Source organism: Corythoichthys intestinalis, chromosome 19, assembly GCF_030265065.1.
Source record: "Corythoichthys intestinalis isolate RoL2023-P3 chromosome 19, ASM3026506v1, whole genome shotgun sequence".
Lineage (NCBI taxonomy): Eukaryota > Metazoa > Chordata > Actinopteri > Syngnathiformes > Syngnathidae > Corythoichthys > Corythoichthys intestinalis.
This window is the reverse complement of record NC_080413.1, coordinates 12,229,924-12,245,708: the sequence shown is the minus strand read 5'-3', so window position 1 is coordinate 12,245,708 and position 15,785 is coordinate 12,229,924. Positions and strand designations below refer to the sequence as shown.

At 38.4% G+C, this 15,785-nt stretch overlaps 1 protein-coding gene across 4 annotated transcripts in view; it reads right to left on the bottom strand.

The window, feature by feature from the left end:
• Positions 1–764: 764 nt before the first annotated feature.
• The window catches only part of enpp5 (ectonucleotide pyrophosphatase/phosphodiesterase 5), a 34,323-nt gene continuing 19,302 nt past the window's right edge, over positions 765–15,785 (bottom strand). For 2 of the 4 annotated variants that reach the window (XM_057822101.1, XM_057822099.1), the window contains exons 2-4: positions 11,953–12,818; positions 11,352–11,528; positions 765–5,776 (exon numbers count right to left, since the gene is read on the bottom strand). In XM_057822101.1, coding sequence (XP_057678084.1) covers positions 5,391–5,776; positions 11,352–11,528; positions 11,953–12,802 — 1,413 coding nt within the window. In that variant the 5' untranslated portion in view covers positions 12,803–12,818 and the 3' untranslated portion in view covers positions 765–5,390. The remainder of the gene's footprint in view (positions 5,777–11,351; positions 11,529–11,952; positions 12,819–15,785) is intronic. The other 2 variants (XM_057822102.1, XM_057822100.1) reach the window with 1 other exon arrangement.

The window sequence follows — 15,785 nt, the reverse complement described above, 5'->3', positions numbered from 1 at the left end:
CGAGCAAAACGTGATGCTTAGAGCTGTCAAAATAAACGATTACTCGAGGTGAATAAAATTACTCGGATCAGTTTTTAAACTCGAGTTACTCGAGTTGCTCGAGTACTCGTTTCAGCTCTAAATATTTTATTGCATTTTTTTTCCTTATTCAGATTTGTTTCAAGACTACAGTCAGTTAGACGTCACTATGATGGTTAATGCAGTTATTGCAATTTTGTTGTTTGATCACAATAGATTGGTTTATTTATATTTCAAAAACCAGAAGCCATTCATTTACGAATGTGATTGCACTTTAGTTTACATATTTAAATGATCAGATATTAAAATTTGAATGAGGCAAAATAACATGCTTTTTCTCTCAAATATATTGTTATAGTCACTTGTTTCGGATGTAATGTCATTATTTTCAGTATAAAAATTAATTTGGTGTTCAAAAAGTCTTTTTTCAAACTTGAGTCTTGAAAAAGAGGGGGTCGTCTTATAATCAGGGTCGTCTTCTATTCGGGCCAATACGGTATTTGCAGCTTTATCACACATATAAATTGTTATAAGAATCATACATTGTGATTTGGGATTTTTCTTTTTAGATTATCTCTCTCAATGTGGACATGAACCTACGATAAAAATTTCAGACCCTCGATGACTTCTAAGTGGGAGAACTTATAGCAGGGTGTTCAAATTCCTATTTTCTTCACTGCACATTTTAATGTATTTTAATAATTATAATAACAAATTTGCATTAACACTCAAGAAAAAAATCCAAGTTCTTTTCACTCAGAAGGCATTTTAATGCTTTGAACATTTCATTTCTTGATCACAGTAGTTACACTTCATAAATGCAACCCATCTTTCAAGTATTCCTTGAACAAATCATTCAAATATATGCGTGTATGCATGTGTATTTCATTCATCTGTCAGAAGACACTTTTCCGTTCTGTCTGAAAATTTACCATAGAAATTGGAAAATACATCACAGTGTCATTTGGGGTCAGGGAGCTTAGGTACCTTGTTAATGCTAGAGCTATCTAAAAGCCCAAAACATAAAAATACTTATATCCTTAACTCACTAACACTTGTTTGACTGCACTGATTCAATGATTTTAAATCTATTTTGCGAGAGGCACCAACTTTTTTTTTTGTCTACTACAAGATGGAGTGCAATGGATACATAACCTACTGCCCCCTGTCGGTCATGTAGTGCAAATTGTAAGAACAGTTCTGGCCAGAAGCAACACAGAAGAAATTACTGACAATGGCAAAACTGCACATGACATTCTACTCACATAGAAATAGATACAAAAGAATTACACCCTAAGACGTTACGACACATAGCGAGGCTGAATGTAACGAATAAAATATATGAGCAGTTGCCGGGTGACATTCAAACACAGAAAGATAGGAAAAGATAAGGATTTATTCCACATCCTTGGTGTCCACCTCAATTTTACACTTGTCTTCACTGGTAAGACAAATCAGCATACAACAACAGTCTTACGATTACTATATTATTCTATTTTTTAGAATCACTCCTTGCAATTTTGGCTTACAATTATGCAAAGATGTTGCTAGTAAGACAATTGTACAAGTCCATGGACTTTTACGGTAGTCACCAAGGATTGAATAAATACTGAAAAGTGCTTAGTAAGACGAAACATCAAACCTTACGTCACTTTTATGAGATTGTCTCAAAGTCTTTGTCTTGTTGAAAATTCAAACCCTCAGGTTCACCATTATAATAACACTGGTACTCGCAAGTTCTGATTTTTCTTCTTTTGCACCAAAGTGGCAACATTTTTAGGCCTCAAAATGCTTGCACCACGCAAGGACACGAACAGCAACATGACAATTCTTGAAAAACAATTGTTTAAGAGAATCTCTTTAAAAATGAAAAACAGATTGGCTCAGTTTCCATGTGGACTGGGCCTTTTAATACTAGCTCACAAGGCAGCAGATTTCAAGTCAGCTTCATTCTCCAGTTGGGTCCCGTTGATATAAAGAAAATATCTTTTATAAGCAAAGCCAGAAGAGCTGCTGTTGTGAAAACAAAGATGCCATTTTGCTCTGTTTTACACTTTAACAATACTTAACCAGCTTCACACAAGGCATGTGCGTGTCACTGACAATCAAGAAAGGTAGTACAGATTTAAAGAAAATGGGATGATCGAGGTTCACGATTAAGGGTGCAGAATTTCATACTCGGAAGCTTTCCATGGGAATTTGTTTTAATTAACAGGTGGAAAGTTTTATTTACAATTTTGAAGGCGGGCTCTTAGAAGGAAACAAGTTATTGGGAAACAAATCTCATTTTCACAAGGGCGTAGGTTTGCATAGGGACGGTAGGGACATAACACCACCAACTTTTCAGGATGCTCCAATTGTCCCCACCAACTTTTAAGCAACCTTATCTACATTATATAATGACTTCAATTCTATAGATCATTTAGATTGTCTTCTCGTACGTTAGACCCTACCATCATTATGTGAATAACAGTACTTTCATGATGTTCAGACTTATATTGACCCCATTTCACTTGTTGAATGTGCCAGTCCATTTATTCCCCCTCGAACGCATTTTTGATTGGCTGAAGACTTGACCGCCCTCCCACACACACACACATGCAACCACAGTCCCAACACAAATACAACAATGCCGCCTCCTCCGCCCCCTTCGAAGAATAAAGGAATATTAGAAATTTTTTTCCCGCCAGCAGCAGCCACAGTACGTAATGTAATGTGAGGTGGGGAACACACCACTAATTTTTCTACTGAAAGTCCGACCTGCATCAGAGTCAGCATAACATTAATCTGTGTGAATTTCCCGAACTCGACTAGGAAGCTGCTTTGAGAGAAATATCCTCGTGTATGTGTTTTTTACCGGTAACGTTAAACTGTGAGAAATGTAATGAATCGAGGTTTACCCACTTCTCCCTAATTTTCATTTTTATTTTATTCATGTGGTCTTAAAATAGCCCAAAGAAGCTTTCATTTTTTGTTGAGTTTGGCTGTGCTTGTGGACAAAAGCAGAAGTGTTTTACCTAAAGGAAGGTTCTGTTTATTTTTGTTATTCCCTGACTAAGTTTTCTTCAGTTATATTTTAATTTCTTTATTTCTGACAGACAATATTGAGTGGTCTTAAGACATATGTCTATTTCTTGCTTCCTGGATAGTTAAGATATAATTAACAAGTTTGTATATTTATTGGGTATGTTAACTTATGTTCAAACATCGCAATTTAAATTTGCTGATAAAATCCAGACATATATTCTGGAAAAATTCAAAATGTTTCTTTAGTAGTTTTTGAAAACAAAGGTTTGAAGCGAACAGTGTATCATCTGAACCAATATGTATGCACTGCAAAAACACACAACCTTAAAACCAGTGAACTTCCCTTGTTTTCAGTGTAATTTCTTGAAATAAGAAAAATAGCTATCTGAAAATAAGCTTACCAGACCTATTTTAAGCAAAAAGGGTTGATATCAACATAAGCAGATTTTAAGGGGGGCCAGGCCCCCCGGTGGCTGAAAAGTGTCATTGCATAAAATTGACTTTCCTATATATATATGTTACAATGACATGAACAAAAAATACATATTTTTATAATGGCTCAAAATTATTTTTTCGAACAGATCATGTGACTGGTACCTTAGATGGCCATTTGCTTTGCATATAATTTTCAAAGGAAAAAAAATTAGGGGAGGCCAATTTTATTTTTCAAATGATTTTTTTCTTTGATTGAAATTTTTTTTTTTTGATTGAAGCAACTTTTTTGGGGATTGAATGATTTAGAAACAAATGTCCTACCCATAATACAGCCCCAAACACAAAAATAATTGCTTCAATCAAACCTTTTCAATGAAATTAGGTGTTCAAATTTTTCAATCTCAAATATTTTTTCACATTCTAAAACATTTTCTATGATTGATTTTTTTCTTTTTTTGATGGATTTTTCTTTTGAAAATATATCTTTTTGGGGGCTGCATTAAAAACAATTTTTTTTTAAATCAAAGAAAACTAGCTTTCACATGTATTTTTTAGTTTCCATTTTATTTTTGCATTCAAACACATTTTTTCTTTTAAATTGAAGCGACTTTTTTTGATTGAAAATATATTTTTTTTTCTTTTTTTTTTTTTGAAGCAACTTTTTTTTGATTGAATAATAAAGACATAAATCTGCCTACATAGGGTTCTGCCCAGGGGATACCATTTTTGACTGGGGTAACTAAATTGGCACGACACCGGCAGGCGTACCATATTCAGTTGTTGACCATCTTGGCGAAAAGTATTGCCTAAGCACCCTGATTCAGAATTCCCCTCAAGGATGATGGGAAACAAAAAACGCCCATTGTCAACTTATTATAATAAATATTCTTGTAAGTTAACTTTATTTCTGAAACTGCGTTTCGGGGTCATCAACATGTTGTGCCCACCCCTGCCCAAAAGTCAAACTCCGCCTATGGATATCTAATCAATAAAAAAAAACTTGTTTCTCAGAAATGTTCTTAATTCAAGGATAAATAATGTTCAAAACATAATTTGAAAGCAATTTTTCAGGATTTAGGTGAAAAATGACCATCTTTTAGATATTTGGGCTTAATACGAACAAATAAGAAATATTTACTTAATACAAGAGGAATATTCTGACGTATTAATCTGTTAACTAATCCTTAACACTCAAAACAAGATGAAATTATTCGACTAGATTTAAGAAAAATTATCAGATGAAGATGTTATTAATTTGCAGTGTGAAAGTATAAATCAATACAGATTTATTTTGCATTAATCATTTAGCGTATCAATTACTTAGATTCATATTCGTGAGAAATGTAGCCCTTACCCCCGTTCACCCAATCTGTTTGGTCTTATTAATGTCCCGTCCCCAGCAAAAAGTGTACATGCAGGTTACGCTGATATATCATCCCTACCAATATTGAAACCAAACCTACGCCTTTGCATTTTCATAACCTAGACTTCCATAACCAGACCAGATTTCATACAAATAGAGTGCTACATTGATTTCGAGCACTACTCAATAGCCTCCCCTTCAGAAAAAAAAGTTGGCTATTATTGACTTGTTTAGTGAGGAAAAAATGGAAGTATGAGCAATTTCAACTAAATTCACATAAATTCCTGTAATTATTATGGAAGACCTTCAATTTGAAAAATCTAAAAAGTTTGCAAGCTTTACTTACATTGTAAATTTTCTGTAAACTTTACAGAAATTGAATAGAAATTTTCCACCCTTTCAGAACTTCGAATCAACAATCAAATCAACTTAATAAAAGCTTCACATAAAGGTTTTCAAATCCTACCACATTGGAACAGAATCCCCACCTTCTCCTGATTGGACCTCCTCCACGGGATTCTAGTCCAGCATTTTTGTTTTCTTCCATCTACAGGTTCAAGTCGTCTTGCAGTAAAGGCTGTGACATCTCCCTGCGGATGTGTCTGAGCGAAGGAAGCTGCTTGAGCGTCACCTGCCGCACGAACACTAATAGGAAGCCCACTACCAGCATTGCCCCGATGAGGACGCCCACTACCATACTGGCGTGTGAGATGTTGGGTGGGAACGCCATAGACTCTGGGCGCAGCAGGTCCTCAACATCTAGCAGGGAACCGTTGTTGGGCAGAGGTGGGACGGCCAGGATGTGACACATGAGGGGGTACAGATCCACAGTGCGCATGGTGGGCTTCACGTAGTTCTGGCAGAAGGCTGGACCGCGGGCCAGGAAGATGGGCTGCATGCTGCGTAGAGTGTTGTCGTAGCCGTGATTTCCCACTGAGGAGAGATCACAGGCATACGGTCGATACAACAACAGTCTGTACTAAACTGTAGATTAGTTGTTGTAATTGTAATTAACATCTTTGTAATATTATTAGTGCTGCAACGATTAATTGATAAACTCCAGTAATTCAATTAGAAAAGAGCTTCAAATCAAATATTGCTGCTTCCAAGATTCGTTTCATTAGAGCGGCATTGTTATGGTTTGTTTTGAAAGTGTTTGCATTTAGTTTTATTGATTTTGGTGGATATACTGCCCTCTAGTGGCAACAGTGAATATGACACAGCTCTTCGAACATGGCTGAATCCAGCTGCTCCCTGTTAAAACCAACGCAAGGTACATTTTGTTTGAGCTAATATGTTTGTTTATGCATTCGTTATTTAGTTTAGAAGTATGTTTATCAGTCTTTGATGGGAATATGTGTTGAACAATTGGTTAAGAGCTTTGTTTAAAAAAAAAAAAAAAAGGTAGCATTTTATAACATTTGAGCTTGTGGACTTTTGCTATGCAAGTTAACCAACTGTTCTTCTGTTGTACTTAGATCCGCATTTAGTTGTTTTTTTTTAATACCGTTTGAGGGTTGTTGTTTTTTTATATCGTTTGAGGCTAAGATCAAGTGTTTCATTTTTAAATTCATTTATTGGTCTTGTGAAGTGAAAGTGCCATTCTGCATTGTTTAAAGAAACACTCTGGTATTTAGGGCCCGAGCACTAAGCGTGCGAAGGCCCTATTGTTTTGCAAAGGATTATTTTTTTTTTTATTATTATTATTATTTTTTTTTTTTTTCAGGGCAAATGAAAACGGCCAATTTGGAGGCCTCAGCATGCACGAAAAGTCACCAAAATTTGCACATACGTCCGGAAAATTGTAAATTTCGATAATTTTGCAACGTTGCAAAAAAATATAACAAAATGGCTCAGTGGCGCCCCCTTGAAATTTTAAAATTGGCCTATAACATTAGGGTCTGTCAGCGTAGAGCAATGAAATTTGGGGGGTCTATAACTTGTCCAAAACCGCTCCAAAAAAGCATTTACATGCATATTCCAAACCCAACAGGAAATCGGTTATTTTGGATCAAATATGAAATTTTTATCGATTTACAGGGTGCACATTTGAGACCTTTTCGCCGAGGGAGTTAGTTGGATCATCTTCAAAATTGGTGAGACTGTTCAGGAGACATATGAAATCTTAAGTTTTGAAAATGGTGCGTTTTCATTCACGGGTCTGACCTGGGCGTGGTGCCAAAGTCGACCATTTTTTCGGCAAAATGACAAATTCAGTAAATGACTTATAGTTCCTTGACACAACGTTCAATCTTTTTCATATTTGGCATGTATGTGTGGTATCCCACCCTTAACACGAGTGCATTGAAATATTACCCATTAGGTCTAGCGCCCCCTAGTGAGAACAGGAAATGCCTTTTTTTACGAGACAGGTTCCTCCTCCAAGGGAAAAAAATCTGTTGACCTCAAACCTGCATCAGGGGAGCCTTAAGACCTGTGTTCAGGTGCCTGATGAAAAATATTGAGGTTTCGTTGAGGCGGAGGGGTCCAAACAGGAAAGTGAAAATGAACGTCAACAATTTGTCACGCAAAAAACTTTGAACAGTCATAACTCGGCAGATATACAACATATCTGCGCCAAACTTCCCGTGTTTGTTGAGAGTCATACCCTGAAGGTTCTTGTAGGGGTCATTTGCATCAACTCTACAGTGCCAACTAGTGGCGACAGAAAGAAGTTTTAAAAAAGGCCTTTCCTATTGGGTTTTTTCAACATAGAGCAAGGAAATTTGGGGAGTAGATACCTTATGCAAAACTGCTCCAAAAAGTCTCTTGCACCCATATTCCAAATCCAACAGGAAATCGGGTATTTTGGATCGAATGTGAAATTTTCATGGGTTCACAGTAGGAGTTTACATTTGGAGGCTTGAATATGCACAAAAACTCGTAAAAATTTGCACATACATGCGGCTTTAGATAACGTTCGATAATCTTGCAATGTTACGAAAAAATGTAGCAAAATGCCTCAGTGGCTCCCCCTTGAATTTTTCAAAAAGGCGTTTCCTATTAGGTTTTTTCAACAGAGAGTGATGAAATTTGGGGAGTCGATACCTTGTGCAAAACTGCTCCAAAAAGTCTCTTGCACCCGTATTCCAAATCCAACAGGAAATCGGGTATTTTGGATCGAATGTGAAATTTTTATCGGTTCACAGTAGGAGTTTACATTTGGAGGCTTGAACATGCACGAAAACTCACAAAAATTTGGACATACATGTGGCTTTGCATAACGTTCAATAATCTTGCAACGTTACGAAAACATGTAACAAAATGGCTCAGTGGCGCCCCCTTGAAATTTTCAAAAAGGCCTCTCCATTTAGGTTTTTTCAACGTAGAGGGATGAAATTCGGAGAGTCGATACCTTGTACAAAACTGCTCCAAAAAGTCTCTTGCATGCATATTCCAAACCCAACAGGAAATCGGGTATTTTGGATTGAATGTGAAATTTTTTTCGATTTACAGTGTGCACATTTTACACCTTGGCACCTAGGGAATTAGTTTGATCATTCTCAAAATTGGCGAGACTGTTCATGAGGCATATGAAATCTTAAGTTATCAAAATGGTGTGTTTTCATTCACGGGCCTGACCTGGGCGGGGTGCCAAAGTCGGCCATTTTTTCGCCAAAACACCGAATTCGGAAAATGACTGATAACTCCCTCATACAACGTTCAATCTATTTTAAATCTGGCATGTGTGTGAGGTATACCAGCCTGAGCAGGACTGGATTGAAAATTTACCATTTGTGCTTGGCGCCTCCTAGTGGGAACAGGAAATGCCCTTTTTTTACGGGACACACTCCTCCTCTAAAGGGAAAAAATCAATCTACCTCAAAGCTGCATAAGGGAAGCCTTAAGACCTGTCTTCAGGTGCCTGATGAAAAATATTGAAGTTTCGTTGAAGCGGAGGGGTCCAAACAGGAAAGTGAAAATGACTGTCAACAATTTTTCTCTCCAAAAACTTTGAACAGTCATAACTCGGCAGATATACAACATATCTGCGCCAAACTTCCCGTGCTTGTTGAGAGTCATACCCTGAAGGGCCTTGTAGGGGTCATTTGCATCAAACCTACAGCGCCAACTAGTGGCAATAGAAAGTCACTCGTTTTTCCAATACATGTTCAGTTCTTTTCAGGTTGGTCATTGTAGTTTCAAGACCTATTATATACTTATTTACGGCCCATGTCCACGTGTCTCTGTCTGTTGCCGTGACGACCCTTTGTTCGCCATTTAAAGGAAATATTTTTTTTCAGAGACTCAGGCAGCTTATAGAGCCACAATATTTGGCACACTTGGTCGAATTGGCCCACTTAGAAGATTAGTTTTGGGTTTTGAATAAGGGCTTGGCTGCACAGCTCAGTAGTGGCTCCTTTTTTGTAGTACTCTCTCCAATAGGGGTTTTTATCTCTTGGGTGTGGGAATGTATATAGGCTACTTTCGAGCATCTTAGGTTCTAATGAGATGATTAGAGAGGAGGATCTGCCACCACCCTGACCTGCACACAGTCCGAGTTGCGCTAGATTGCGAGGGCCCGTTCAGTCCTGCTTGCAGGCCTAGTTTATTTTATATTTGCATTTACTGCTCTTTCGAAAGTGCAGTCTTAGCATGCCAAAATAAATAATATTGGAAGCATAAACACTTCTTTGTTTTACATCTTCTAAAATGTATTCTGCAACGCATTAAATGTTCGTAATCAGATTACTCCATTATTCAAACTAACTACTGTAATTTCCGGACTATAAGCCACCACTCACCAAATTTGACACAAAAACGGCAATTTTTCATAGATAAGACGCACCGGACTGTAAGCCGCAGCTGTGGTCACTGTATTATGGGATATATAACACTGATGACACTTTATTTGACAGCAGCATCATAAGACTCATAAGACCAAATGAACCCCATGAAGTTTCGAACCAATTGGCTGCAAAGCTTCATTGCTTCAACAAGCTTCATTTGGCCATCACTGCTCCCTTGAGACAGGTCAACCTCTACTGCCACCTGCTGTCAACACTGTTGTCGTCCAACATGCCTCCTAGCATGCATTGCAGCGCAACAGATAAATAACTATCAAAATTCATGTTCTGCGCTAATTATTCCTTCAGCTACTGTCCCGGTTGTTTCAATAGTTGCTACTTATGGTATTTGGTAACACCTAATTTGACATTGGCACCATAAGACTGTCATAAGAGCATCATAATTATGACATGACACTGCCATTACCATTAATGAATCCTTATGACGGATGTCATTTTGTGTCATCCGACAAATTATCTCACTTTTGAATGGATCTAAGATAGAAGCTGGAAGTAAATGGAGTTAGTGACAAAATTTGAACTACCGTATTGGCCCGAATATAAGATGGCCCTGATTATAAGACGACCCCCTCTTTTTCAAGACCCAAGTTTGAAAAAAGATTTTTTGAACACCAAATCAATTTTTATACAGAAAATAATTACAGTACATCTGAAACAATATTTTAGAGAAAAACCATGTTTTTTTTTCCTCATTCAAATCTTAATATCCGAACATTTAAATATGTTAACTAAAGTGCAATCACGTTCGTAAATGACTGGATTCTGTTTTTTTAAATGTAAATAAACCAATCTATTGTGATAAAACAACAAAATTGCAATAACTGCATTAACCATCAAAGTGACGTCTAACTGTAACTGTAGTCTTGAAACAAATCTGAATAAGGAAAAACACTGCAATAAAATAATGCAAACTGGTTAAACTAAAAAAGAGGAGCTGAGATCTGTCATGACAGAACATCGCTTGCTTCAATATCTGGTGCCATCTAGTGTCGTGAATGGGGAGAGTAGCTAAGATCTGTCATGACAGAACATCGCTTCAATGATATCTGGCGCCATCTAACGCCGTGAATGGGTATAATGTCTAGACCGCGAATATAAGACAACCCCCTCTTTTTCGGTGTTATTTCAATGCAAAAAACACCGTCTTATATTCGGGCCAATACGGTATATGCCTTAGGATTCAAAATGAGGGGGGAAAAGTAGCGGCTTATAGTCCGGAAATTACGGTATCAATAGATTAATCGATTACTTAAATAATTGATAGCTGCAGCCCTAAATATTATGATCTACATAAAGTAACCAACTGGAGAAATGACTTTCGACTAGGAGCCTCTTCGCCCGCCATTGTTTTTGTTTTTAGCAAGACTGAGTTCAATGCGACATGTTTTTCAGTTTTACTGACTACTATTTTAAAACACACTCTCTTCTATTTGCATATACTGAGGTCCTATTTTTAATACCTGGTTCGCCATAGACAAATATCAAAAGATGAGGGAAACTGCCTGACAACAAGCCTGATAAAGAAAAATGCCTTTTTATGGGCAGCAAAAGGAAGCTTCAGCTCATGCCCACACAGCCTCCTACTCCTGCTTTGTTAATTACATCAAGCAGGATTCAGATCAATGCAGAAAAATCAACGCTACGAATAATAGAGAGGGAGAAAGCTGCACACAAATGAATTTGTAGGTAGAGGGACATACACGTGATCATTGTGCTCCTGTTCTGCACGATGATCCATCCCTCCTGAGCCTCCAACAAGATAGGCATGATCCTGGTGTTGTGGCGGTAGTGGAAGCGTTCGGGGATGGCGTCTTTTCGGTAGACTGTCATGTAGGGGTTGGCGTCAACCAACTTGTCATAAACCTCGTCCAGCTTTCCTGCAAGACATGCCACCGCCAATTTCTTAGCAAAGTCGACGGCAAGGTCACTAAATGTGGTTACGAGTAGCTGTATGTGAGAGTGAGTAACAATGGTAGCTGTATGTGAAAGTAACAATGACAGACCCGACTCACCACTTTCCCGTGACACATCTTTAGCCACAACTACTGATTATTAAATGTACTTTTACTTGCACTTGGTACTTTTCCACATCAGAAATTTTTCGTTGGCGCTTTTGGACTGCTGAAACTATTGGTAATGTAATTTGATCAGTGCCAAGAGAAGAGCCCAGTATATTTCAGAGAACAAAAAAACGTTTTAGGTGGGCTTGTAGCTTTGAACAGGTCTCCTCTACTTAAACTTTAAAGTATGCGAAGGTACAAAAATCTTTTGATCATTAGTTGGAAATGTGACTTAAGTTACCTTCTCTGGGTAGTATTCCCATCACGGGGCTATTGTCCACCCAGCTGTACAAGTCTCTTCCTACATACACGTCCAGTTCAATGATTTTATCGGGGAAAACCTGCGTCATGCCGTGGTCACTGGTCACCACCAAGTTGACTCTCTCGTAAAGGCCCGCTGTCTTCAGTTTATTGCGCAGGAAGCCGAGTTTTTCATCCAGGTCAGCGATGACAGCATCCATCAGGGTGCTCTCGGGTCCAAACTTGTGTCCACTTGCGTCCGGTTCCCCCCAGTGCAGGACCCCAAAATTTACTGCCTCCTGGTCAAGAGCAGAGAACCATTTAATCAGGTTTTCGACCCGGGACTCGAAGCTAAGTGAAGCATCACGTGGGAGGTAATGAGTAGGGTACATTCCATGGATCTTCACATCAGAACCGGGCCACATAGCAGCGCCGCTCCGCCCCCCGTACTTCTGAATGGTAACCCACAGGGGCTCTGCCTGCTCCCACCAATGTGACTCATAGATGCTGTTATTGTCAAAGGAGAAGTAGAGGTTGAGACTTGGGTCAAGCATCCGGTCACCGACGATGCCATGTGATTCGGCGTGGAGACCTGTCACCATACTGTAGTGGTTGGGGAAGGTCTTAGTGATGTATACGTTCTCCACGTGCTCCACTGTCACACCTTCCTCCATTAGGGCGTGAAAGTTTGGCGTCGGAACACGGTTCACATAGTCCCAGCGGAAGCCATCGAAGGACACCAGGAGCAGTTGGGGTCGCACTTTCAAGTGACGGAGAGAAACTAAAGGCAACTCGAGGCTCCACAAAAGGGCCAAAAGGGCTAGGCCTCCACGTAGCAGATGAACCGGCATTATGTGGTGAAACCTGCTAACAAAGAAGATAATGTAAATCTCTGGTTGCCATTTTAGTTACTATATGTCAACCCCTTAAAATAATTGCTTAAGACATTTTTTCAAATGATTAAAATTATTTGTCAATTCACAAATGGTTGTTTTGTGTTTCTTGAAAAATCTAAAAAAAAAACTGCTTATTATTTTAAGAATTATTTTATTATTTTAAGCGTCAAAATGCTACTTTATCATGACACACATTACCCTACTATATTACACTGCTGACCTGGCAAACTACTCCCATGCGTGGCATAACCGACCCCGGTGGCATAAAATGTCATTGAATATAATTGACTTTCCAATATATTAATTTAAAATTAAGACTTTGCCGATAAATTGTTGTCTATTGAAGTTGTAAAGCAGTAAAACAACAAAAATGAATGAAATGAACAACAAAAAAATTTGAATAGGTCAAAATTATTTTTGAAACAGATCACGTGACCAGCACCTGAGAGACGGTCATTTGCTTTGCTTAGCCCAAAAAAAACACCTGACGACAGAAAAGGCAAGATGGATATACGTAATTTTTCCAAACCAAAGCTTTCAAAAGCAACAACAAATACTCAGCGAGAACCAAGGATTAAAGATGTGGACCATGAAACGCCGGATAGCACCGCCAAAATGGTGAGCAGAGTTTCGGTTTGCTCCACTAAAGATGTTAGCTCTAAAAAATGATGGAAAACTTAAAAAAAAAAAACCAAAAAAAATGCTCATTTTCAACATATTATTATAAATGTTCCTGGCTGAAATATTCAGTCAAAACAGATGCGGCGTCTACTTCTCCACTAGGTAAGACAGAAAAACGTGCGTTCTCGCACATGCATGCACAAACACACACACACAGCTGGGATGCCTGTATGAACGAGCATGGGCTAAGCTACTATCGGAGCATATATCTTGTAAGTTAATTTTATTGCTGATACTGTATTTCTGGGTCATCAACATATTCGCCCCCGCCCCCCCCCCCCGCCCGCAACAAAAGTCAAACTCCACCTATGACTACTCCTGACTTCCTATTAAAACCCTTGTACAGTGGTATGAAAAAGTATCTGAACCTTTTGGAATTTCTCACATTTCTGCATGAAATCATCATCAAATTTGATCTGATCTTTGTCAAAATCACACAGATGAAAAATCATTGTGTGCAACATGCTTTAACTAAAACCACACATTGATAGGTTTTCATATTTTAATGAGGATAGCATGCAAACAATGACAGAAGGCGGGAAATTAGTATGTGAACCCTCTGCCTTAGGAGACTTAAAGAGCAATTGCAACCAATTTTTACCAAACAATTTAAGTCAGGTGTGTACCAAATCACCGAGAAGTGGTTTAAAGCAGCACTGCCAACTATATAACACACACCTGGTAATAATCATCTTGCGAAGAAGCAATGTCTGATGTGCATTAAGGCTCTGTCAAAAGAGCTGTCTGAAGACTTGCGATCAAGGATTGTTGATTCGTATCAAGCTGGGAAAGGATACGAAACCATCTCTAAAAGTCTGGATGTTCATCAGTCGGCAGTCAGAGAAGCTGTCTACAAATGGAGAGAGTTTGGCACTGTTGCTTCTCTCCCAAGGAGTGGTCGTCCACCAAAGATGACACCAGGAGTTCAGCTCCGAATACTCACAGAGGTAAAAAAAGAACCCTAGTGTGTCTGCTAAAGACATACAGAAATCACTGGCACAGTCCAATATCTCTATTCACACATCAACTATCTGTAAAACTATGGCCAAGAATTGTGTTCATGGGAGGACTTCACAGATGAAACCACTGCTGTCTTAAAAAAAAACATTATTGCTCGTTTAATGTTTGCAAAAGGCACTTGGACACTCCACAGAGGTTTTGGCAAAATATTTTGTGGGCTGATGAAACCAAATTTGAATTGTCTGGGAGTAACACACAACGTCATGTATGGAGGAAAAATTAAACAGCTCACCAACATCAACAACTCATCTTCACCGTGAGGCATGGAGGAGGGAACATCATGATTTGGGGCTGTTTTGCTGCCTCAGGGCCTGGACAACTTGCAATCAATAATGGAAGAATGGATTCAAAAGTTTATCAGGATGTTATGCAGGAAAACCTAAGGCCGTCTGTCAGATAGTTGAAGCAAAAAAGACGATGGATGCTGCAACAAGACAATGATCCAAAATACAGAAGTAAATCAACTCCAGGATGGTTTCAGAAGAACAAAATACACGTTCTGGAGTGGCCAAGTCAAAGTCCAGACTTGAACCCAATTGAGATGTTATGGCATGACCTAAAGACAGCGTTCATGCCAGACATCCCAGCAATCTCACTGAACTACAGTAGTTTTGTAAAGAAGAATGGGCCAAGATTAGTCCTGATCGATGTGCCAGACTGATCTGCAACTACAGGAAGCGTCTGGTTGATTATTGCTGCCAAATGGGGAGGCCACAAAATATTAAATGTGATGGTTAACTTACTTATTTTTCCTCCTTCTGTCAATGTTTGCATACTATCCTCACTAAAATGTGAAAACCTATAAATGTTTGGGTAGTTTTAGTTAAGTCATTTTTTTCATCTGTGTGATTTTGACAAAGATCAGATCATATTTGATGATTTTTATGCAGAAATGTAAGAAATTCCAAAAGGTTCAGATACTTTTTCATACCACTGTAACTGAACAATTTGTGTGTTTAAAAAAAGAAAGAGGAGGAAGGTGGTACTCAACCTCGCAAATCATATTGACTGGTTAAAAATGTTGACCATTTAGGTCTATTGTATGTCAGCTTTACAGTAAACTTCAGCAAAGAATGACAAACAGCTTAAGGCAAGAAAATATCCTGTAAATCGGAGAACTCTGATTAATTAAGAGTAATTAAGTCATTAGGTAAAACTGTTCTCCATAACGTGTGGGCTTGGATGAATCCCCGCAATAACCGTGGGGTTGCCAATATTAGTACAACACAGCAGATGT